The sequence below is a fragment of the Tenrec ecaudatus genome, chromosome 16, assembly GCF_050624435.1.
Source record: "Tenrec ecaudatus isolate mTenEca1 chromosome 16, mTenEca1.hap1, whole genome shotgun sequence".
NCBI classification, from domain to species: domain Eukaryota; kingdom Metazoa; phylum Chordata; class Mammalia; order Afrosoricida; family Tenrecidae; genus Tenrec; species Tenrec ecaudatus.
Window position 1 is genome coordinate 74,449,982 of NC_134545.1, and position 24,190 is coordinate 74,474,171.

General features: G+C 44.4%; 1 protein-coding gene across 4 annotated transcripts in view; it reads right to left on the reverse strand.

The window, feature by feature from the left end:
• Positions 1-24,190, reverse strand: part of LIPA (lipase A, lysosomal acid type) — a 53,528-nt gene that overhangs the window by 23,120 nt on the left and 6,218 nt on the right. The window contains exons 1-2 of one of the 4 annotated variants that reach the window (XM_075534494.1): positions 6,109-6,247; positions 1,605-1,716 (exon numbers count right to left, since the gene is read on the reverse strand). In XM_075534494.1, the coding sequence (XP_075390609.1) occupies positions 1,605-1,709 (105 nt within the window). In that variant the 5' untranslated portion in view covers positions 1,710-1,716; positions 6,109-6,247. Of the gene's footprint in view, positions 1-1,604; positions 1,717-6,104; positions 6,248-24,190 lie in introns of those variants that run through there. The other 3 variants (XM_075534493.1, XM_075534496.1, XM_075534495.1) reach the window with 3 other exon arrangements.

Below are 24,190 nucleotides of genomic sequence, written 5' to 3' on the forward strand. Positions count from 1 at the left end.
AAGATAGAAACTCAAGCAGTTGCTGCCGAGCTGATTCTAAGGCACGGTGGCCCTGTTACAGAGTCGAACTGCTCCATAGAGTTTTCTTAGCCATGAACTGTAAGAAAGCTGATGACCAGGACTTCCTTCTGTGGTGCCACAGAGTAGACTTGAGTCCTCAACCTTTAGGTTAGTAATTGAGCACAAGCCTTTTTTTTTGGCTTCCAGATCACTTGAAGTAGCCACGACGCCAACGTAACTTGCCAGTAAGGGTGTGGTGTTGTTTTTGTGGGGATTGGGAAATAAAGCAGAAAACACAATCCTTTTTTTTTTTTTTTTTGTAAATCAATGACCTTACAAAAGCAGTCTAGAATATCAAGGTAGGATTGAAGAAAAAGTAAAGATGGTAATAGAGAACTAAGATCAAATTCACTTTCTGTAAGGACAGATCCTTCAGGCAATTCTTTATCAAGAGCTCAGTGGAATGTGGACTTAAAGCAAGTAAATATTCATTGTCTTCTGTACCATAAGTACATAAAAGTTTTTACTTCTACTGAAAGAATGGGGGCAAAACGAGAGGAGGAAAAAGATAAAAGGAAAGATTTGGGATGAGAAAACAAAAATAATAAAGCAGCCTTAAGACCGTGGTATCAATTCTTCAATCAGTGATTACATGGTCTCAAAGTTGTTACTTAAAAAAAATAAATCTGTATTTCCTATTATGTGCTAAAATGAGGAGTTTTGTGTTTTGTTTGCTTAAAATTAGTAACTCAGAAATATCTAAATCCCGAGGTTATTTTGACTTTTGCCAAATAGTACTTTTCCAGCGACTTTGAATTGTGCCTTGACCTGTATTGCCCTGCGTTCCCTGGAAGGAGGCCTGGTGGCACAGGGGGTTGAGGGTTGGACTGGTGACTGCAAGGTCAGCCGTGTGAACACACCAAGGCTCTGCTGGAGGAAGATGGGGCTTTCTGTTGCAGCCTCAGAAAGCCCAGGGGGCAGTTCGACTCTGCCCTATAGATTCGCTACGAGTCGGAATTGGCTTGATGGCAGTGAGTGCTCTGGGTGTTCCCTGGACCTCTTAGTCACTACCCTCGTTCAGTAGAGCGTAAGCCCATTATCAGCCTTGCAATGTGCTGACACCCTTTTAGTGCACTTTGAAAGCAAATCCAGTGTGGGGTAGAGAAGGAAATGACTAAAAGTGATCATTTAGCTGATGAAGATTATTTCATTTTAGCAGCAAAACAGGGCTTGTGAGATACACAGGAAAGCCGTGTTGTGGGAGCAATTCCCAACCATGCAGACGCTATCGGTGTTCAGAGGAGACTGCCCCACGGGTTCATTGGCTGACTTTTCACAGGCCTTTCATCCCAGAGGCCTCTGAGGAGACTCCAACCTCTGACCTTTGGGTTGGCAGCCAAACCCATTAACCATTTGCACCAACCAAGGGTTCCAAGGATGCACATTACCGGTCAGGAAAAAATCTAGCAAAGTGAGTCTGAGATTCAGGGGAAGATGAAAAAACAGTGGGGTGATGATTGATTTAAGGTTATGTCCCTGGATTTAAGAAATAATTTGCCCTGCCACCAGTGCATTTTACAAGTAGACCAGTCTGAGAGACTTACCACATTCATGTATACTTCCGGATCCACGGACGTCCGCTTCCCCCTCGGCCCCTCCAAATGCACAGTCCCAAGGACCGAACAGAACACCAAGCCCAAGAGCCACATCTTCAACCTGCATGAAACAGACCTCTGTTAATTGCCCCAAATGTACTACTGAAAAGGAAGCTTTCTGACTAACGCTCGCAGGATACACGGTGAATCAGTTTTCAGATAAAGCAGCAGTCAGGTAGGTGGCAGGCCAGCATGAAGCAAATGACTCCAGCCCTATCTAGAAGCAAGAAAATGAGGAATTATTATTTATGGGGAACCGCCTCTTTATAACCTCCCATTGATGTCACCTTGACAACACGGCACACCCACCCACGTAGATCCACCTACTTCTTCACCACAGGGCTGGACACATGCATTCCTGGAGAAATGACAGCCTTCGAGAAGGGTTCAGAAGAGGACCACAAACTCCAGTTTGCTAAGCTCCCAACTCTTCCCGTCTACTTAAAAAAATTTAATTAAAAAAAAAAAAAGAATTGCCATTGAGTCCATTTCAGCGCATTGTGGCCCTGTGTGTTCCCCACAGGGGGTTCAATGATTGACTTTGAAGAAGTCGATCACCAGGCCTTTCTTTCAAGGCACCTCTGGGTGGACTTGGAGATTTGTACTTGGGTAACTTTGACCCATTCATCAGGTCCATATGAGCCCTAGCCTCAGACAATCTGCTCACTCCTGTTCTTGGCCTGAATTACACATCGGGGAAAACATACAGAAAAGAAAACAAAGCCTACAAAAGAAACCATAGACAGAACATCCCTCTTTCCACCTGGAATCCTCCCAACCATGAACAAGAAGCATCTACACAAATGGCTCAGAATCATCACAGGTTTAATGGTGTAGACAAGACTTTGGGGGTGAAAGGCCATTTACTTTTCCCAAGGACACCAGATGGTAAGAGACCAAACTGGGATGAAAGCCCAGAGCTCCTGGCTTTGGTTTTTGTGTTTTTTTCCCCAGTAAATCTACCCTCATCAAAGGACATGTACGGTTGCCTATATAAATACTTGTATAAAAATGTCCTTAGCAGCTTTCTATATAACAGCCCAAACTTGAGACATGCAAATGAGGACTGTGCTATAAATACTCAAAAAAAAAAAGGCCAAACTTCATACTGAAGCTACAGGGCAGGGTAGAACTTACTGTCCCTGTGGGTTTCCAAGACTGTCAGTCTAAAGGAGTAGAAAGCCCCATCTCTCTCTGAAGAGCGGCTGGTGGTTTTGAACTGCTGACCTTGCAGTTAGCAGCCCAATGTGTAACCACTATGCCACCAGGACTTCCATTTTATTGATGAGTAGTTAGTTACAAATACTGCTCATCAATAAAATGGAATGAACACACAATAGCACAGATGAATTTCAAAATAATTATGCTAAATGAAATACGATAGCGCCTCCACCTACTGCCCTGCAATACTGTTATGATATCATTTGTATAAAACTATGTAAAATGCAGCCTCGTGTACTTTGACATGAAATTGACATGTGTATATGAAAATCATTGGTTGCATGGGGAAAGGAGAGAAAAAGATTACAAAAAGCATGCACAAGAAGCCTTTTTGTAAAGATGGATATATTCATTACTTCTATTCCAACTCATGGTAATGCTACAGAACAGGGTAGAACTGTCCCTGTGAGTTTCTGAAGCTGAAAATCTTCACGGGAGCAGAAAGCCTTGTCCTTCTCCCAAGGAGCAGCAAGGGGTTTCTAACTGCTGACCTTTCAGTTCCAAACGGATACACTTGTACAGTTTAAATATGGCTTGCTATTGTGTGTGAAAGTGCCTAGATGCTACAAACAGTTAATGCACTTGCCTGCTAACTGGAGGGCTGGAGTCTACCCAGAGGTACCTTGGAAGTAAGGTCTGGTGAGCTACTCTAAAAAAATATCAGCTACTACAAAGCCTTTCGGAGCAGTTTTAATCTGACACACTTAGGCTGCGATAAGGGAGCAAACTCTTTGGTTTTCCCCTACGGTTGTTGCGTTATGTTCATGATACCACAACATATAGCTGTTTAGAAAAAAGCAATTGTGCATACTTACAATGATATTCAACAAGTCTTTCATTATTTCTACATGCAAATAAGCAGTTTTTCAGGTGATATTAAAAGTGAATTAAATAGGTAGAGGATGCTTTTTCAGTAACGAAACTATTTGATATGATACTACTCTATTGATGGATACATGGCACCATGCAGTTATCAAAATCCATAGGGTTATACAAGCCAAAGAGTGAACCATATAGTAAACTAGGGAGTTTAGTTCAACTGTAACAAATGTATCACATGAATGCAATGTTAGTAACAGGAGCGGTTCTCTAGGTAGCAAAAATGGTTTGCACTTATTTAACTGCTGACCAAAGGTACCATGGTGGCTTGAACCAACTCAACAGGGCCTTGGAAGCAAAGCCCTGGTAATCTGCCTTCCATTAAGGTTACCCAACCATTGGTGGCATAGTAATTATGCTGTTGGGCTGCTAACCACAGGTCAGCAGTTCAAAACCACCAGCTGCTCTGAGAGAAAAGGACAAGGTGTTCTACTCCCATAAAGAGTTATAGTCTGGGAAATCACGCAGGGGCAATTCTACCAGGTCCTGTAGGGTCACTGTGAGTCAGAATCAACTCAAGGACAGTGAATTTGGTGGGGGTTTTTTGTTGTTTTGCTTGTTTGGGGTTTTTTTGAACTGCTAAATTGATTCTGGCCTGTCACAACTCTTTAGGCCAGAGCAGAACTGCCCCATTGGGCTATAAATCTTGAGGGAAGCAGACTGAAGGGTCAGAACCGATCTTTCAGTTAGCGCCCAAGGCTTAACCCGCTGTGCCACCAGGACCGCCCGCTTCCATTACACGGCTGCCAAGAAACCCTTACGGAGGTGTTATACTGCTCCATATGAGGTCCCTGTAAGTTGGAACGGCTCAGCAACAAACAAAAACAGCAGGAGCCATAGTATGCAAGAGGTGAGGGGATATTGGTGGATTCTGCTGCTATGAGTCAGCAGATGGCAGTGCGTTTAGTTTTTGTTTTCTTCCTGTACTTTCTGTACCATTTCTCAGAAACCCAAAAGCTGCTTTAAAAGTCTATTTATTTAACAGTGAATCTTCTCCTGATGTCTGAGCAGTGGCAATTTCCAAACTTCTTGAGAGTGTGGGCAATGTCTAGAGTTTTCACTTACAAGTGTTTTCTTTCTTTACGGTAGTTGGAAAGAGTAGCGCAGGTTACCTGTTACCACACCTGTTGCCTCTTCCCACTCCATTGTTGTTAGGGAACAAGGGGTAGATTGAAAAGGAAAAGGTTGTGACCACACTGTAGAACAAAACATCTGCCACTAGCTGCTTTCCACTCAAAACCTACTCTCCAGAAGAGAGACCAGCTGCCCAAGGGGAATTCTCGTGAGTTAACAGCTGACGCTATCATCGACCGACCGAGTGTCTCAACATAATCCTCAAGCACTTCCTATCAGGCTGATGTGTTCAAAGGAGGAAAGGCCCCCTCCAGGGTTTCTCTGGTCTTCTGCACTTGACCCTGGATGTTAGTGCCTTTCTGGCCTTCAACCGTTATGTCCACGTTGTGCCTTTTTCTGCCTTCACTTGACCTCACCTCAGCCCAGAATGGCCTGGGCGGTGTCTGATTAGACTTTGTACCCCCACCGCCACCCCCACACACCGTCCCACGACTTAGAAGCAAGCATATATTTGATATACAATACGGATGGGGGCTGGGGTGGAGAAATGGGGTCAGGGAGGTCCAACAGCTCAGTAGCTAAAGAGAAGGCCCCAAAGCAGCAGAGTTTTGTGATGATGATAATAACAATCTCAACAGCGGTGTTAGAGACTCACAAGTCTCTAAGGGCTTGTTTTATGCCAGACACTGCCAGCAGGGCTTCCCAGGGGCCAATTACTCTTCCAGTCCACCTAGGAAGTACCAAGCAAACCCAATCTTTTGTGAAAATGAGGTTCACCCAAGTAGCTGAAGCAAAACCCTGTCAGGTTAAATTACAGCAGGGTCGCGGAGATTCTATCTAGCGCAAAGTCTGCTCCCCACCGCGCCAAGGGCTAACAGGCTGGGGAGGTTGGGCGGGCTGTCTGGGGTTCTGCAGGGAGAAAGGGGACGCCGGGCGAACCAGAAGCAGGGCTGAGATTCGGCTATGCAGGGCAGGGGGGTGGGCGGTTTCACTGAATGGCAACCGCTACTTCCCAGGAGCCCCGTAGGCGCCCGTCCTCCAGAGTTCTTGTGAGACACCTCCCTCGGGGCATCTTCCGCAGAAAAGGCACCCGCAGGCAGCCCGTTCAGGGTGCGCCGGGCGCCGAGAGCAGAGCGACCTGTGGCTGCCGGGCTCCGGGTCGCGGGCTGAGCGCCCGTGGACAGCGCGCTGCCTCCTGCGGGGCCAGTGAAGGCAGGCCGGGCGCCGCGCCCACGCTGCAGCCGCAACCGGCCTCGCAGCCGGGAGCCCACTCACCTACCGCCGCTGTCGGGAGTCGCCGCGAAGCGCGTGCTGTCCACGGCCGGGACGCAGGGAGACTCACAGCTCCCGCGGGCGGATGGCCTCCAGACCCAGCCCGACCACCGCGCAGCCAATCAGAGCAGCCCAAGGCCGGGAAGTGCCCGGAGACTCCGCCCCTGCCGAGCGTGGGCCGTGGAGAGCGGGCTGGATACCCCACGGAGCATGCGCAGTGGGTGAGCCTGCCGCGCGGATAGGAGCCGCGAGACGCTCCGCCTGCGCCTGCGTCTGCGTCTCCCCGCTCCCCTGGCCCCCGGGGTCCCCGTGCCCGAGTTGGGCGGGACTGGAAGCTGCCTCCTTCGTTCTCCGGGCGGGCTGCGCTAGCCTAGTCTGAGCGCGTTAACCTTGAGCTTTGTCTCCGGAACTGGCACCCCTGCATTTGGCGTAGACTCAGTGGGTTTATCAATGGAAATCCATTTGAACCTTCTAAAAAACCCTGCTCATACAGAGCTTACTCAAGCATGGTGCCTCTCACAACGCAAGCCAGTAATACACATTTTTTCATTGTCTTGAAAGATTGGCTAAAACGAGGAAGAAATATAACATTTAGTACAAAATCGTTAGGAATCACTCAAAAGCCAACCTCCCTATAATCAAGTCGACTCTGACTCATAGCGACCCTATAGGGCAGAATAGAACCACCCCCTATGGTTTCCCAGACTATGGGAGCAGAAAATGCATCTTTCTCCCACAGAGCAGCTGGTGGTTTTGAACTGCTGACCTTACGATTGGTTAGAAGTCCAACTCATAACCCAATGCCACAATGGCTCCTCAGTAATCAATTAGCTCAACAACAACAAAAATGTATTCTGCACCTACCATTTGCCAGGCATTTTATGAAGGGACTAGGGGTATAGTGACTGACCAGAAATGGTCCATGTTCACCTGGACTGTACATTCTAATAAGGGACGCACCAAGGGCAACTCTCATGTAAGTGGTAAGTGCTATGGCAAGCAATAACGTGAAGTTAAAGGGTCCCAGAGTAGCATAGTGGGGTGTGCATTGGGCTGCTAACCACAGGTCAGCCGTTCTAGCCCACCAGCCTCTCTGCAGGAGAGAGATGAGGCTGTCTGCTCCCTGCTCCTCTTAAGGTTTGCAGTCTTGAAAACCCACAGGGACGGTTCTACTCTGTCCTGGAGGGTCGTAGATGGAAGTGGGTAAAGGGATGAGTGACGATTTTGCTATGCTAAAGATGAGGTGTAGAGGGAAGGACTCTGAGGAAGTGACCTGTGGGCACAGATAAAGAGGAAGTGGTTGGGGACCATGTGGATACTGAGCAAGGAGCATCCTGGGGTGGAGGAACCGCAAGTGCACAAGCCTGCGGCAGGAATAGGGATTCTAACCAGGGCAGCTAGGCCGGGGGGCTGCCACAGAATGTACATGGTTGAGAGAGGGAAAAAGTCTGAAAGGTACTTTGGCACCGTGGATACCCGTTGTAGGTCGTGGGAAACATTAGGCCTTTTCCCCCCGACCAATTGAAAAGGCAGTGGAAGGTATTCAGTAGAAGCATCGCGAGATCCGGGTTGCAAATTAGAAGGAGCACAGCCAGCTGGAGTCAAGTTCAGAAGCAGGAAGTTAGAAGTCGGTTGCAAGAACCCAAGAAATAGTTCCTGATGACCTCACTCAGGGTGATGATGGCCGCAGAAATGGAGAAAAATATCTGAGTCTAGCTACGTTCAGTAAGTCAAGCTTGTGGGATTTTCTGGGCTAACCACACATTTGGGAGGAAATGAGGATGGCGTGAATGGTTTGGTAAAGTGGAGTTGCTATTAGTTGACATGGGGAAAATACAAGGAAGAGTGGATTGGGGATGGATAAACCCACAGGGACGGTTCTAATCTGTCCTATAGGGTCACTAGGATCGAATGGACTCCATGACAGTTGGGTTGGGTATGAGCTGCTCCAAAGAAGTGAGCGTGAATGCGAAAGATGTGCGGAGGGATTCAGAAGACCCAAAGCCTGAGAAGGCAGTGAGGTTGAAGAGGAACTGAGACTGTTGCACATGATGCCCAGTGGAGCAAAAATTCCAAAAAGAGGAAATGATCAGTGATAGCAAATGTCAATGCTGTGTGGCATTGAGTGTCGTAAGAACAGGGAAAGGAGAATTCAGTTTAGCAGCATCTCTATGTGCGAGTCATACAGTATTTCATCTCATCTGACAACTGCTTTCACATCCCCCTCTTCCAAATGGAGACATTGAGGCTAAGGAATGTCCTTCAATAGTCTGAAGTCACAAAGTGGTGCATCTCTAACGCCCCAGGCAACGTGAAGCCAGACCACCATCAATGACTTAAACGACAGCCAAGAAATCCCCAAATCAAGAGGGTGGTCCCCCATTTCTGCTTTAGGGCAATGTAGTCGCAATGGCTGGTGGCTGCACAGGCAGATACTATAAAGAGAAATGTGTACAAAAGACAGGTGTGTGTGTGTGTGTGTGTGAGAGAGAGAGAGAGAACACTAGAATGGGCACTTTGTTTTATAAGCCAGCCTTGTGGATTAAAGACCAGAACAAAAGTACTAAGGGCAGTTGTACTTCCAACCAAGATGGAGTAAAACTTTCCCACTATGAACAATTAGGAAAATTAAAAGGTTTGAAACAATAGTGATCCCCGTGAAAGAGTAAAGAAATTAAGTGAGCCCCACAATCGCCCCCTGATTTTTGCCTGGAGAGAATTTCCAGGCTGCAGCACAGAGAGCAAGGAACGCAAGCAAAACCCAACAGCCTGTGTGACTGGGGAAGACAGGCGGGACATTTCAGCATGAGATTACAGGGCAGAGTATTGCAGTGGAGAGAGGGCACTTGGGGGCTCTGGGAGATCCCCTCAAGGCTTTCACTGTGTACTGCTTCCAGGTGGGATGTGAGGGAATAAACCAAAACCAAACTCACTATCACCTGAGTTGACTCTGACTCATAACTGCAATAGGATAGAAGAGAGCGGCCTCTGTGGGCTTCCTAGGCTGTAAATCTTTACGAGGAGCAGAAAGGCGCATCTGTCTCCTGCAGAACAACTAGTTAATTTGAAACTGCGGACCTTGCAGTTAGCAGCCCAACATGTAATCCACTGCACTACAAGCGCTCCTCCGAAATGGCACTAACAGGAAAAGAACCTCCCGAAAGGAATGGATGGGGAAATCCCCAAGACTCACATCGACTAGGAATAGTTGAGGTTACAACTGGAGAGAGTGGAGAAACTTTAAAATATACAGGGATTTAGGTATAGGAGCAACAGGGCAAATTTTCTCCTAGGTTAATTGTGCTCAAAAGTAAAACAAAAATACAACTCAAAATATGAGGAAGCTTCAGAATGCCTGTGGAGAAGCAGGGCGAACTGTGAAGGGTGCACAACAGAACAGCAAGCGGGGATGGGGGGTGCAGTCAGGAAGTACCTGAGGAATCCCAAAAATAGACTTCTGACTTGTGGGGGAAGGGGTGAGGGACAGTACTTGAAGCCTCATCAGACCTGGTTGGAAGACATCCATAAAAGTTAGAGGGGTTCACTCCCTGTGAGACATTACAGAGGCGGAGCCTGATGGAGCCACGCTGGTGCAGGCAGAGCCCGGAGCTGGAGGAACTACATGGAGACCCTTGGAGCATTGAGCTCCACCACCACTGGCCTTTCCACCCACTGGCCTGTGATCCACAAAACTTTCCACCCACTGGCCACAAGACTTTCCACAAGACTTTTCACCCATTGGCCTGTGATCCACAAGACTTTCCACCCACTGGCCTGTGATCTTCCTGCACTCAGCGTCCTTGCACATGTTTCATGAGTCCGAAGAGGAATTTATAGATTGGTATCAGACATATGGGCTAATATTGGACTTATAGACTTGATCTGGACTGGGATGTTTTCTCAATATTCAACTGCTCTTGTATATAAAGCTCTTTTTAAAAAGAGTTAGCTGATAGACCTGAAATTATTTATAGGCTTCCCCCCTTATTATTTTTTAATTATTTTATTTTTAATATGTCTATCAATATAAGATAGGAAAGATAAACAATCCCAAGAAAAATCAATGAGACCGATGGTTCCAGAGGATCATGCAAGAGGAGGAAAAGGGAAAGGGAGCAAGAGGACAACAAATTCAGGGACAAGGGAACAACAAGGGATCTAAAATCAATGACAAAAAGGGTAGAGAACACCAGGTGGGGGTTGATCAATTGTAATGTAACTGATAGAAATTACTTAGAGCTGAATGAAGAGTGAACATGATCGTGGGGCAGGAGAAAACTAAAAGGAAACTGAGGCAAGAACTAGGAGGCAAAAGCTACATATATAAGCTTATATAAATAGAAATATAAGCATGTGCATATGTAAAGATTTTAATATATAAGGACGGGGTATTGGTCTATGTGCATATATTTACATGTTAAATTATTAAGATGGCAGACAGACTTGGGGCCTCTACTTAAATTTTCCCCCAACACAAGAACACTTTGATCTAATAACCTGGCACTGTGTGAGACTCACCTTCCCAACACAATCACTGAAGACAAAATGGGTGCATAAGCAAATGTGGTGAAGAAAGCTGATGGTGTCTGGCTATTGAAAGATATTGTGTCTGGGGTCTTAAAGGCTTGAAGTTAAACAAGTGGCCATCTAGCAGGGAAGCAACAAAGCCCACATGGAAGAAGCACACCAGCCTGTATGATCACAAAGTGTTGAGGGTGGATGGGATCAGGTAGCAGAAGATCAAAAACAAATAATTATATCAATGTAAAGGCGAGGGGTCCAAGTGGAGTCTCAAAGCCCTTCTGTAGACAACTGGACATCCCCTTACAGAAGGGTCACAGGGAAGGGCCTATTCAGCCAGGGTGCAGTTTAGCACGAACTAATCATGCAACATTCCTCTGGTTCTTTAATACTTCCTTACACCCCCCACACACACCACTATCATGACCCCAGTTCTACCTCAAAAATCCTGCTAGACCAGAGTATGTACTTTGGTACAGATAAGAGCTTTCAAGACAGAAGTCAGGGCAGATAAATCTCTCAGGAACAGTAATGGGAATAGTGGCACTGTGTAGGTAGGGGAGGGTGGGGAGAAGGGCGGGGAGGGGGAACCAATAGCAATGATGGATGTATAAACTCCCCCCTCCCCAGGGGGAAAAACAACAGAAACGTGGGTAAAGGAATACCATAGACAGTGTAGGATATGACAAAATGAGAATAACATATAATTTATCAAGGGCTCACGAGGGTGGGAAGGGATGGAAAAAGAGGTGGTGATAATAAGGACTCAATTAGAAAGATAATGTTTTGAAAATGATAATGGCAACATATGTACAAGTTTTCTTGATATAATTGATTTATGGATTAATTGATTTATGATTAATATCTCTAAGAGCCCCCAATAAAATGGTTTAAGATTTTTAAGGACAAAAATAAGTTGCATTTATAACACACAAAATAAGTGCCTGTGGAGAAATGGAATGCAAAAATAATGGGTATCTTGCATGATCTTGTGGAAGTCCCCTAGCAGGTCCAAAATCGACTTTCCACAAAGAGGGGCAGACATTCAATGAAGGAAGAAAAATGTTTTCAACAAATGACGCTTGGACATTTGGATAGCCATCTGCAAAACAATGAGCTCCTTCCTATCTTCAGACAAAATCGACGCAAAATTGGTCAGAGACATAGCTCTGAGAGCCCAAACTAGATCTTCCAAACAGAAAACAAAGGAGGACGTCTTGGGAAACGTGGACTTACTAATGATTTCTTAAGTACAGCAGGGAAATAACAACTCACACATGGAAAAGGAAAATATCAGGGTCAGGTTGGGTGCACCATGCTGATGGAAAAATTAAATTTGAGCAATCTTTCTGCCCGAGATAACAAAACTATTGCCGCCAGATCAGCTGCAGACAACAGCAAAGCTCTCTGAAGATTTCAAACAAGCAAAATCAAGACCCTGAAGCATTTCTTCGAAGAATTGTAACAGAATCTGAAGCATCTTTACTGGTACAATCCTGAAGACGTAGCACAGTTAAAGCACTTTCAAGAAGTGAAGGGGATCCAGTCAACAGTAAAAGGTCACATCACCCATTTGGGGTGGGGGGTAGGAGGTGCTCAAAGCATTTTGCTTATTGAGGGCCAAAGAATGCTATCCTCTGCTTCGTGTGAGGGTGTTTTGAGAAAGAGTCAAAGCTTTAGCGGAGAAACTCCCGGAAAACTTCACCACAGTCCTTCTCTTCCAACCACAAAGCTCCTGCTCCTTACTCTCACCAAACAATAACAATTTGGCAAAATTTTCTATGGGGAATCATTGAGCAGCCACATTACAGTCGAGATTGGGCTTCCCCTGACTTCTTTTGTTCGCTAATCTTTAAAAATCATGAAAGCCCACCTGTTTTTCCTCAGTCAATGTCGGAGCCAGCCGACGAGTCGAACAGTCCTGAAAGGGAGAGTGAGGACTAAGGAAAAAAAGAGAGACAGAAAGTCTTGGGAGGGCAACAGTCTGATGGACTGAATCACCAGAGTTTATTCTACACACTCCTTATATCCATGCAGAAACAACCCGGGGTTAATTATCTCATTGTTAAGCAAGCACATTTGATACACATAGCAACTCTATCTTCTGCCAAGCCAGACATCCTTGAGAAAATTTAACAACCTGTTTTTCCCAAACCTTGCTTGCTTTCTTGTCCTTAACAGTCTGTTCAAAGCGTAAAGTCACAGAAAAAAAATAGCAATTAGTTCATGAGACTTCTCAGCCGTTTCAAGGTTGAGTCTTAATGGGCTTCAACAAGTCAATAATGTAAAAGTCGCAGCACTGACATACATGGTTATTCCTGGAAGTTAGAATAGATTCGATGGCATTGGTTTGGGTTGTGGTTTCATTCTTCAGGGATGGACCAAATGGATGAACTTGATGGAGCTTACGTTGAAAAGTTATATTTATACATATGTATGTATGTATGTATATAATCTCTTTTAATTCCATTTTCCTCAGTTATATATATATATTCAAGGGGGTCAAAACTCAACAAAATCTGCCCTTTTAATATGCAGTTGAATCATTATTGTTTACTGTGTCACTAATTATGCCAGATATAAACTAAAAAAAACACGCTGCTAATGAGTCAATTCCAACACATAGCCGACCCTATAGAAGAGGGTAGAACTGCCCCTATGAGTTTCTAAGACTGTAACTCTTTAGGGGAATAGAAAGCCTCTTCTTTCTCCCATGGAGTGCAACCACTATAGTTTGTGTTAATTATGCAATATTGTGTAATTTTATAATCAACTCATTAACCATCCGACTGAGTGATCCTCTCCCTTCTGCAGATGAGAGTTGTTGATAGTGGTTAGTTGCCTTCTACTGAGCCCCAACTGATGGTACCCTCGCTTACTGTATTACTCAGTCATGGGCCATCTTCATGATCATACCAAACTGACAGGTGGGTGGTCCGGTTGAGAATTAACTCAAAACCATACTCACTCCCACTAAGTTGATTTAACTAATAGCCACCCTGTAGGACAGAGTAGAACTGACCCTGTGGGTTCCAAACACCTGGTCTTTCTCTAGCAAAGCAGCTGATGCTTTTGAACTGTTGACCTTGCGGTTAGCATCCCAACGAGTAATCCATTATGCCACCAGGGATCTCAGATGAGGATAAACTCAAACCAAACTCACTGTCAGGGAGTTAATGCTGACGAATGGACCCTACGGGGGCAGAGCAGAGAGATGAAGATATAGAGGTTAAAATCATGCAGATAATACTCAAACTCAAGTAGTTCGATGTCAACGCTTTTATGTACTGTCTGATCATTGTATTCCATTCTCACTCATCCGTCCTCTGCAAGCCAGGTAGTCTGCCGGCTGTTGGGGATTCTGCATAGACACTGCCTCCACAGTGCAGGACAAGAAGCAGGGGGTTAGGAGACCTGAGCTTCAAAACAAGAAGACAGGGTTCTCTGGGTTTGGAGTTGTCTCCCCCTTCCATTGCCAATAGGCGGCAGCAGTCCTCCAGGCAGACTATCTTTGTTTCTACATTTGGGCCTTCCAAGAGAAGGCCATTCCTGCTACATACTGATTACATATTGATCAGTTAGACCTTGCCCTATTTTCCTCCCCACCCCTTTTTCAGTGTTCACTTCTAGCTACTCCATCTTTGGGTGCTCAGTAAATTCTAGTGACTTCCCTGCCCCCTAGAGGCAGGTGATTGCAACGTGTCATTTTGTTTCCATGTAGCAATTCAGGCAAAGGTCTATTGCTATGCAGTTAAACCCAGCAGGTGATCACACCGTGTATTACACACCTAAATATAAACCACAAAGACCATCAACGAAAAAATAGGTACAAACCTAAGGACCCTAACAGAACACAGGAAATTCCAGAGGGAGGGAGGGAGGGAGGATGGAAGGGGGAAAGGAGCACAGAGAATCACATTTATGGGGGTTCATGGGATATTATTACTGGTTTCATTTGTTGAGGTGGTCTAAACTATACAGAACGTTTCTTTATAAACCAAAATAAATTAAAAATTTTAATTTAAAAATTTTTAAATGCGAGTAAAATTTCATAGCTTTAAAACAAACCTCCAGTTCCTTACTCCTCAGATCTAAATATTGGTCTGAGAGGCTAAAAAAGAAAGAAAGAAAACGTAAAGTTGATGTGGACTTGTAGTCTTTTACAACATACAAGTTCATTTCAAACGTTAAATATTTGTGTGCTGAAGAGTAAGCAGCAATTGTTTCCAAAGGTTTTCTCTGCCTGATATTATAGTAGGCTTTTTATTTTAGTTATTCTGTTTCTATTTTTTTAAAACTATATTCCTGGAATAACAGAAATATTACTTATATAATTAAATAAAGCACATAACTGATACAACTGAGTACTTAGCATTTGGTAGACACTTTAAAACATTTTCTATGCATTAACTCATTTTCACAATACTTAACGCATTCTGTATGCTTCATATTAAAACATTACTTAGACTTTTACATTCTACGTTTTAGGATTATATGTATATTTCTTATTTGTTTTGACTAAATTAGATTAGATTATTTGAACTTGTTTCTGAGATTTAAAAACAATTTATGTCCAGCTTTACATATATGGTGTGAAAGCAACCTTTTTTGAAAATGGAAATACATAACCATGAACTAAGATATTGACATGGATATAATTTTCAGCCTCTTCGCTTTTTACATTTAATACAGTTGTTTTTTCATTTGTAAGTTATTTTGATGTTTAAAATTTATAATTAACCCAGAAATTGGGAAACTGGTCCTTAAGGTGTTACATGAGAGTAATAGTCCCAAGACTACATTTTCGGAAGGCACTATCGATTGTTAGTCGGTATTCTGCAGGATGAATCGATGTGAGTGACCTTTTTGCAGGAGCCCTGGTGGCACAGAGCTCACACGTCGGGCTGCGGTCGTAGGGTCAGGAGCTCGGAACATCAGCCTCTCCTCGAGAGAAAGGCAGGGCTTTGTGCTCCTGGACACAGGTACAGTCTCCAAAACACGAAGGCGGGTCTTCCCTGACTTACGGGGTCACTATGGGTCAGCATCGACTCAGTGACAATGCGAGTCAGTGGTCTTTTCGATTTTAACTTTCTGAAATATAAACTAAATCGGAGAAAATGCAAACACATTATTTGGAGACATTTCATGGGGACATTAAATAAGGAAGACTGAAGAAGAGTTGATGCATTTGAATTATGGTGCTGGCGAAGAATAGCAAAAGTACCATGGACTGCCAAAAGAAGAAACAAACCCGTCTTGGAAGAAGTAAAAACCCAGAATGCTCCTTTGAGGCAAGGAGGGCAGTCTTTCACCTCACATACTTTCGACAAGTTGTTGGGAGAGACCAGACCTTGGTGACAGACATCATGCTTGTTAAAGGAAAGGAAGGGGCGGTGACAAGGAGAAACTGACACAGGGGAGAAGGACTGTCACAGGGGCTACAACAATGGGTCCAAATATGAAAACAATCATGAGGATGGTGCAGGACCAGGCAATATTTCATTCTGTTGCACATACGGTCATTAGGAGTCAGCACCAACTCTCCGGCACTTACCAACAGCAATAGACAGAGGTACTCAACGAGATTGGTGTGTTCAATAAGATAGTTGTTGTTTAAAGTATTTCGTGAAATATTCCAGAGTGTGTGTCATTTGTAGGAAGTATGTAGTTTTGAATTAAAAGAAGTGTCCACAGCATGGACGTAGACATAGCCGGCCTCCTCTGGTTTCCCTAGTGCCAAGAGTCAAATGTGCCTCCACGCGTCAGACTTCCTTGCCTTTTCTGACACCAACCATTCCTCCCACCCAACTCGACATCTCTGTTGGGTTTGATAATTTGTTGCAATGGCCACACAGAATCCACAGTCAATACTCACAGTTAAGGAGGTTTATTAGGGATGTTAATAGGTTACCAAAAGTCAGGATCAGCAAACATCAGTAAAGGTACAGTCGCTGGTGCCCTCGGCCAGCAGCCAAGTCTCCCTTCAGTTCTCAGCCTCTCAGCCATGTGTGCCCTTGACCTTGGTCTTCATTGGCCAGAAAGCCAACCTGCCTCTCACTCTGTGCCACAGTTCCATAGTCTCAGACCAGAAGGTCCCCAGCTCCTATGGGTCTGCATGCCAGTCTCTGACGCTCTGATCTTTCCAGCCTCTGACACTCCAGGTAGAGATCTTGAAGTTGCTCTACCAAGGCCTCCTCTGGGTTTCTCTCTCTGCTGTTGCTCCCGGGAGTGTCCATCCTTATCATCAAGGAGGTGGTAAGGAGAACTGACCAGCTCCCTCTGTTGGTGGTGCATTCTTTTCGTAGCCCCACCCAATCATTTGGTGGGAGTTCCTGCCACTGGATGGAAGAGCCACCATAGTAAGAAATGTTCCTTCTCCACAAGGAGGCAGCACCAATAGCACGAGGATGCATTTCCTTAAGACACTCTCCAAGTAAAAAGAATGTATTAACCATAGAGAAAGGCTTCACAAAACTGTGACTAGTGGTTGAATACAGCCTACTGCCTGCTTTTATTAGTGACAGTAACGGATTCACAGTTCCTCCAGGGTATGCCAGGGGAGGTTAGGGGCGGAGGTGGAGGTGGAGTGATGGGGAGCCAAACAGTATGAGTACAGGAATGAGGGAAATGTTCTAAAATTGAATGTGGTGATAGTTGTACCTCTCTTCTTGATGTAACTGAAGTATTGATTGATTGCAATGTGCCACTTGTATGAGAATTAGATGCCAATGAAACAGGGGGCAAAAAGTTGTTTTGCAACTACATTCCTGTGTTCCTGGATCTCTGTGCCTGCAACGTCTGCCTTTGTGCTACAACAGCAGAGTGAAGTACTTGTGTGTGCGGGCCAATGACTCGATGGGACTCTTCTACATATTGTCTCTGTGACGCCTACCCAATGACTGCTTGGGAACTATGTAAATGTGGTACTTGTGCACAGCAGGGGGATTGGGTAACGTAAAGAAGGTACATGGCCCATTTGTGAGGGTGGAACCATACAAACAAAGCCTATGGAACCCTAACGGGGTAATTGGTTACTTTCACCATCCCACTAGGCTTAAATGAGAGTCAATTCCACAAAGGGAGATGAGGCGCTCCAGATAGACCATCCAGAAAGAAGAGTTGGGAGCCGAACGCATCCTTTGGACACCAGGTCCCTGCACTGGGAGTCCTATAGACCCGGAAATAGAGAGAGCATCCCACTGGAGAGGTGGTGAAAAAACAGAGAGAAGTAGCAGCAGAGTAACAGTGGCGGCAGAAGCAGCAGCCCAGCATGAGGTGGCACAGTGAGCCTTCCAACCCACAGAACAAGAAAGCTCAGTGGTTAGGGCATCATTTGGTTCTCAGTGTAGCTAGGGTTGCCGACATATGGAGTTAGAGTTGAGTGCCTTGGCATGAGGCTAGAGGCTGGGGTGCTCCCAGGCACTCATCGGCAGAACAAAAGAGCTTTGTAACACTTGCCCAAGCAGGACAGAGGCCACACTGGCCCAAGAGGCCCCATCAGGGTTGCCAAAGACCAGTGTGAGGCCTACTTGAAGCACAGCTGAACAAAGAACTGTATCCTGAGCATTTCTGATCTTGAAATATAACTTGTGATTTCCTTAATTAACCCATATCTTAGACTTGTTTCTCTAGAAAAGCTCAGCCTGTGAAACTTTTATATATATAAAAATAAATATATATATTTATATATATATAATGCAGAAAGAGTTATCTCAAGGAAATTGCCCATGCGGTTATAGAGGTTGGCAAGTCCCAAGTCTGCAGCTCAAGTCTAGAGAACCAGAAGTCACATGATGACAAGTCAGCGGCAGGATCCAGATCCAGTAGAAAGCCAGAGAGCTTGGCCAGAACATCTGTGTACACATCTACTGGATGCAGACCAGAACTCCCTTCCAATGGATTAACTGCTCACAGCGCATCTCATCATGGGGGTAATTACATGCTATTAAATCTCATCAAGAGAGTTGACTATATCATTGCACAACTGCCAAACTACATCTTAATTGCCAAACCATGAGAGTCAGGATGAAGTCACGTGGACACACACTTGACCACCACACGCCATAACTGTGAGTATGGGCTGTGAGTTGTGTGTGGCCATTACAATAAAGTATCAAATACATCAGAGAAGCAAAGAGCAATAGAGAAGAGAGGGCTCCTGTCAGAATTGGTAAAAATAAAATAATTGGAGAGAGGACTCAGCCTTAGTAGGCTGTGTAATATTGCCCCATTGCTCGCAAACACACAAAAAACACTTATTATTTGGTGCTTAACAGAAAAAGTTTGCACCTCCTACAAATTTCAGTTTCTTGTGAAATAGCATCTAAATAAATACTAGCAAGGGCCCAGACGAGAGCAAAGAATTGTCTCTAGTCTGGCTGAACCAGAATATTCTCACTCTGGTTTCTTTGTATATTTCTGATGCTGACTAGAGAAACACCCCCCCCCATTTAATGTCGCATTGAGAATGCAATACGGAATAATATTTGGAGGTCCCCTGTCAACCGTCTGAGGATAAGAAGACAGAGGCCTCATGGGAAAGGATCAGGAAGCCTTTTGTGCAGGCCCCTCCTATGAGGGTGATCCTCAAATTTCTACTCCACTCAGCCCTGACTATCAACTCATGAGTTGAAAATAAAGTCTCAGCACTGGGTGGCTGAGAAACCAGGGCAGAGCATGTTGTCACAACATCTTGAGCGGTTCGTGTTTTTTCCTGAGAAACACTTTTTGACTGATCTCTGTTTCTTAGCCTTGAACTTGCAGTCACAGACACAGGAAACACTCTTACTGATTGTTCCTGGCGGGTGGGGGGGGGGGGTGGGGGGGGGGTGGGAATCCCAAGGGAGAAAGGCATTTCCCTGATCCTTGAACAATGAGTGACCTGAGGCCTGAGGATAAAGACAGGGATCAGGGCTGCCATGGTGCTTTGTATTTCCATGTGTGGTGAGAAGAAGGTGATCTTGGTCAGGATAATGTTCTTGGAGTGTACTTCCTCCTAGAACAACAACAACAAAAAAAGATGCAGAATAGCTCAATGTTTGGAGTTACTGCTATTATTCATAGGAGGCTGCCGGTGCTCTCACCTCCTGTGACAGAGCCTAGAAACCCAGAATGCATTCTATTCTTTGACCTTTTCAAAAAAGATGAACAGACATTCAATCATGGAATATACAGTCCAGTTGTTACACAGCAGTGAATGACATAGTCAAAAATGGGACCGAATAGAAACTATGGAAACTTTGGAATATGTCAACTGAAACTGTGCTTCCCAGAATTTCTGCTCTGAATGTTTCCAGTCGAGTGGTAATGAGTCACGTTTTTGTATGAGGTTGGAAGTGAAAAAGTAGCCTTCCTCTCCCCGCCTACCTTCAACCTCCTCCTCCCCACCACCACCCCACACGAACACACCCACCAAGGCTTGGAAGGCCAGAGCCAGCTATTTGGTGGCCCAGGCACATTGTTGCTTATCTACTGTTTCAACTCCACGATGCTCCCAGCCTGCAACTCCTCCACCTTCCTCTGGATTCTTCTTACCTGCTCCGATCTTAGGCAGGTGCATGTCTAGCTCCTTGACGAAGGGTACTAGCTTCTCCTGCAGGAGACATGACCACGTCCACAAGGTTGAAGACGGTGAGAGGGCACTTGAGTTCCCGTTATCTGTGAGACTGCAGTTTGTGCTCATGGCTTCAGGCTTCTCTGCTCCTCTTCACTTCACTTCTGTCTTCCCTGGCTGACTGCACACCCTTTGGACTTAAAACTCATCACCAGACACAGAGACACCATTGAACCAGCTCCCACAGTTGGATAAGGTTAAGTTCCTATAGGAAATATATATATGGGGGGTTCAAAAAGTACTGCTGAAAGCCTCCATAGGATTAAATCTCCATTGAATCCCCTTGGACCATTGATCGGGGGTGTGGGTAGCTTTGCCTTTGACCAGAGTGCATCAGAAAGTGAATTAATGCAGATATTATTAGGTTACGCTTTCACATTTTATCATTTGTTTCCCCTTTTGACACATTTTCAATATGTTATAGCTTTTATTGCTTTCTGCTTTCTTTTGAAGTTTGTCCCTGCTTTCTTTTGTTATTGGGGAGGGGGTGTTGGTATGATTTTCTTTATGTGAAATCCAGGAGAGGTGAACCTACAGAGACAGAACTAGAATAATAGTTTATTAGGGTTATGACAGGAGAGGTTGGGGGGGGATGGGGAGCTAGTAACAATGAATATAAAAATGAAGAAAATGTTTTTAAATTCATTGTAGTGATGATTGCACAACTTTAAAACATATTCAAACCATGAATTGTATATGGCACGTGAATTACATGTCAATAAAACTGTTTTTAAAAGTAGTACTAAAATATTAAAACCCTTGTTAAACCAAAATATTAAAATATGAAGCTATTGTTTATGTATCCTCTCTGTAAGTCTATTCACTTCTGAAGGCAGTATTTCTATCATTTTAGCTCTTCCTCCAAAGAATTCTGCCTTTAAACCATGACAAAGAGCTCCGGAGGCACAGTGGTTACTTGACGGGCTACTAAACGCAAGGTTCAAAGTTAGAAGCCATCATCCCCTCTGCAGGAGAAAGACTGAGCTTTCTACTTCCGGAACAGTTACAGTCTTGGAAAGTCACAGGGGCAGTTCTACCTTCCCTATAGGGTCACTAGGAGTCGACATCAACTTGATGGCAGTGAGTTTTTGAGACCATGTCAAATGGACAGTTGGGGCATTCTCAGGGGATTCAAATTCCATTTCTTTTCAATGTGGTTTGAATTTTGAAAACAAAAAGAAGTCTGGAGGGCAAGATCAGGGATTTAGGGCGGAAAGCTAGATTTTCCAATGAAATTCTCTTAGGATCCTCCTTGTACCCTCAAAGAATGTGCGTTGTCACGAGGGGAAACTATTTCTTGGTACAACTTTCCTGGCTTTTTTCTCACCAATGCAATGTTTGGTTGTCCTAAAACTTCTTTTTAATGAGTCCCCATAATCATCCTGTGCCCTTTTTAAAAATCTATCAAGGTTACCCCTTTGGGATCAAAAAGAAAATTGCTGTAGTCAACACAATTTTCCGGGCTGATCTATCTGCCTTGAATGTAACTGGCCCAGTAGCTATTCTTGAAAGACCCTGTTGTTTTGGGTTGTTATTTTTGTTTGCTTGCTTGCTTGTTTTCCAATGATTTTATTGACATATAATTCACATATCATACAATTCAAAAGGTTAGTAGCATCAAGAATAGTTGTACAATCATCACCACAATCTGGACATTTACTTCTATCTTGTACTCATCATTATTAGTTCCCTATCCCCCCCCCGCCCCAGCCTCCCCTGTCATACCCCTTTGTGAGTTACTATCTCTATAGCTTGACCTATTCTAGACTTCATATACAGAAAAACATTTTTTAAAACTCTAACATGAATAGCAAAGTAAAACAGAGTATAAGTTCAATCAAAAAGAAAGAAGAAAATATTAAAAACTAGATCAAATTTAAATGAATCATGAGGAAGATCAAATGATAGGGTGCGAAATTTTAACCTAATTGCATCTGCAGCAATGCACTTTCCAATGCACTCTGCCTGACAGCAAGGCTGTTCCCAGCCCTGGTTCATGTCAGAGGGGTTCCCCACAGAAAGCCAAAATTTTAATCGGTGCCCCACACACACACACCGTTTTGGGAGCTTCCCTGGTGAGACTAAAATGAGGCTATCTGCTCCTGTAAATACTTACTGCCTCAAAAACCATAAAAGACGTTGCTATGGGTTTGAACAAACTCAATGTCAGTGGGTTTGGGGGTTTGGTTTAAAATGAGATGTAGATATATTCCTGAAAAGAACTTGACGGCAGCTATCCACGGATCACAGAACCATATTGTAACATGGTTTATCTGGATTAAACCTGTATGAAGTGAAACCTAACAGCAATGCTTTATTTCACTTAGCTTCAAATATGTGTAATAATCATAACAAACTGTGGATAACATTGCAAAGAATGAGAATTCCAGTGGAACTTCTACATAGACCAAGAGGCAGTCATTCATACAGAACAAAGCAAAGCAAAGCAAACCCACTGCCCTCAAGTCTATGTCAGCTCAATCATACCTAGCGTAAAATCAGGAAGGTCTGCATCAAGGTTGTGTCCTCTCGCCCTACTTATTCAGTCCGTAAGCCGGGCACATAATCCGAGAAGCTGCGTTATATGAAGAAGAACACAGCATCAGGATGGGAGGACGCAGATTAACAAACAGATATGCAGATGACACAACTTTGCTTAATGAAAGTGAAGAAGACTTGAAGCGCTTGCTGATAAAAATCAAATGGCCTTCATCACAGAATAGACTCCAATGAAAACCAAAATCCTCACACCTGGACCAATAAGCCACATCATGATAAAGGGACCAAAGACTGAAGGTGCCCGAAGGTTTCATTTGATTTGGATCCACAATTAACATCCAAGAAAGCAACACTGAAGTTATCACCTGTGGTGTGGAACCAGCAGTCAAGACATCAGATCGCATTGGGCAAATCTGCTGCAAAATACCTCTTTTAAAGATTAAAAAGCAAAAATAAATAAATGTTGAAAAGCAAAAAAAATCACTTTGAGGAGTATCGATGTGCCTGACCCACACCAAGATAGTTTTCATTGCCTCATATGCATATGCAAACTAGACATCGACTAAGGAAGCCCAGAGAGCACGTGATGCCTTTGAACTGTGGGACTGACAGGCTATTGACTATATCACCGACTGCTACTAAAACCGAAACCAAAAATAGCTACTGGAGGAAAAATAGCTACTGGAGGAAAATAGCTACTGGACCAGAATGCTCCTTAGAAGCCAGGATGGAGAGGCTGGTGTACTTTGGATCTGTTGACCAGTCCTAGAGGACACCTGGGGTGTCAGTGAAGAAGAGGCAGGTTCTCGAGGAGACGGATTGACACAGTGGTTGCAACAATGGCTCAACCATAGGAGGGAACTTGCGGACCGTGCGGAACAGATATTACTTCATGCATTGTACATGGGGTCTCTATGAGAAGGAACTGACTCTATGGCACCAAACAACAAGCACATAGGTGTGCAAATGGACACACACACACACACACACACACACACACACACACCTTTTATAGGTTCTACTCTCACCGAACTGTGGCTGATTCAGAGTTAGAAACAGTGAAACTAGGACTTAGAAGATTCGTGGTGTGGTTTATTACTTTTGTTTCCATTAATTTGGTTACATCCCTTTGTGAAGGTGACTTTAACAGTGTCTTTTATTCTTATTTCAATCTCAGTCTCGGCATTTTACCGTGATCCTCTTTCTTTCCATTCTAACTCTACAACGACAACCATTGAGAACAAGTTAATTCTGACCCACAGTGACCTTATCCGGGGTTTCTGAGGCTGTCGATCTTCGCAGGCAAAGAAAGTTTCTTCTTCCGCCCACAGAGCAGCTGGTGGGTTCAAATGGCTGGCCTTGCGGTGAGCAGCCACTGTGCCACAGCTGTCCAGCAAGTAATTTGATGACTTTAGGCCCAACTCTACCGGATGCTTCATAAATTGCTCACTAATTG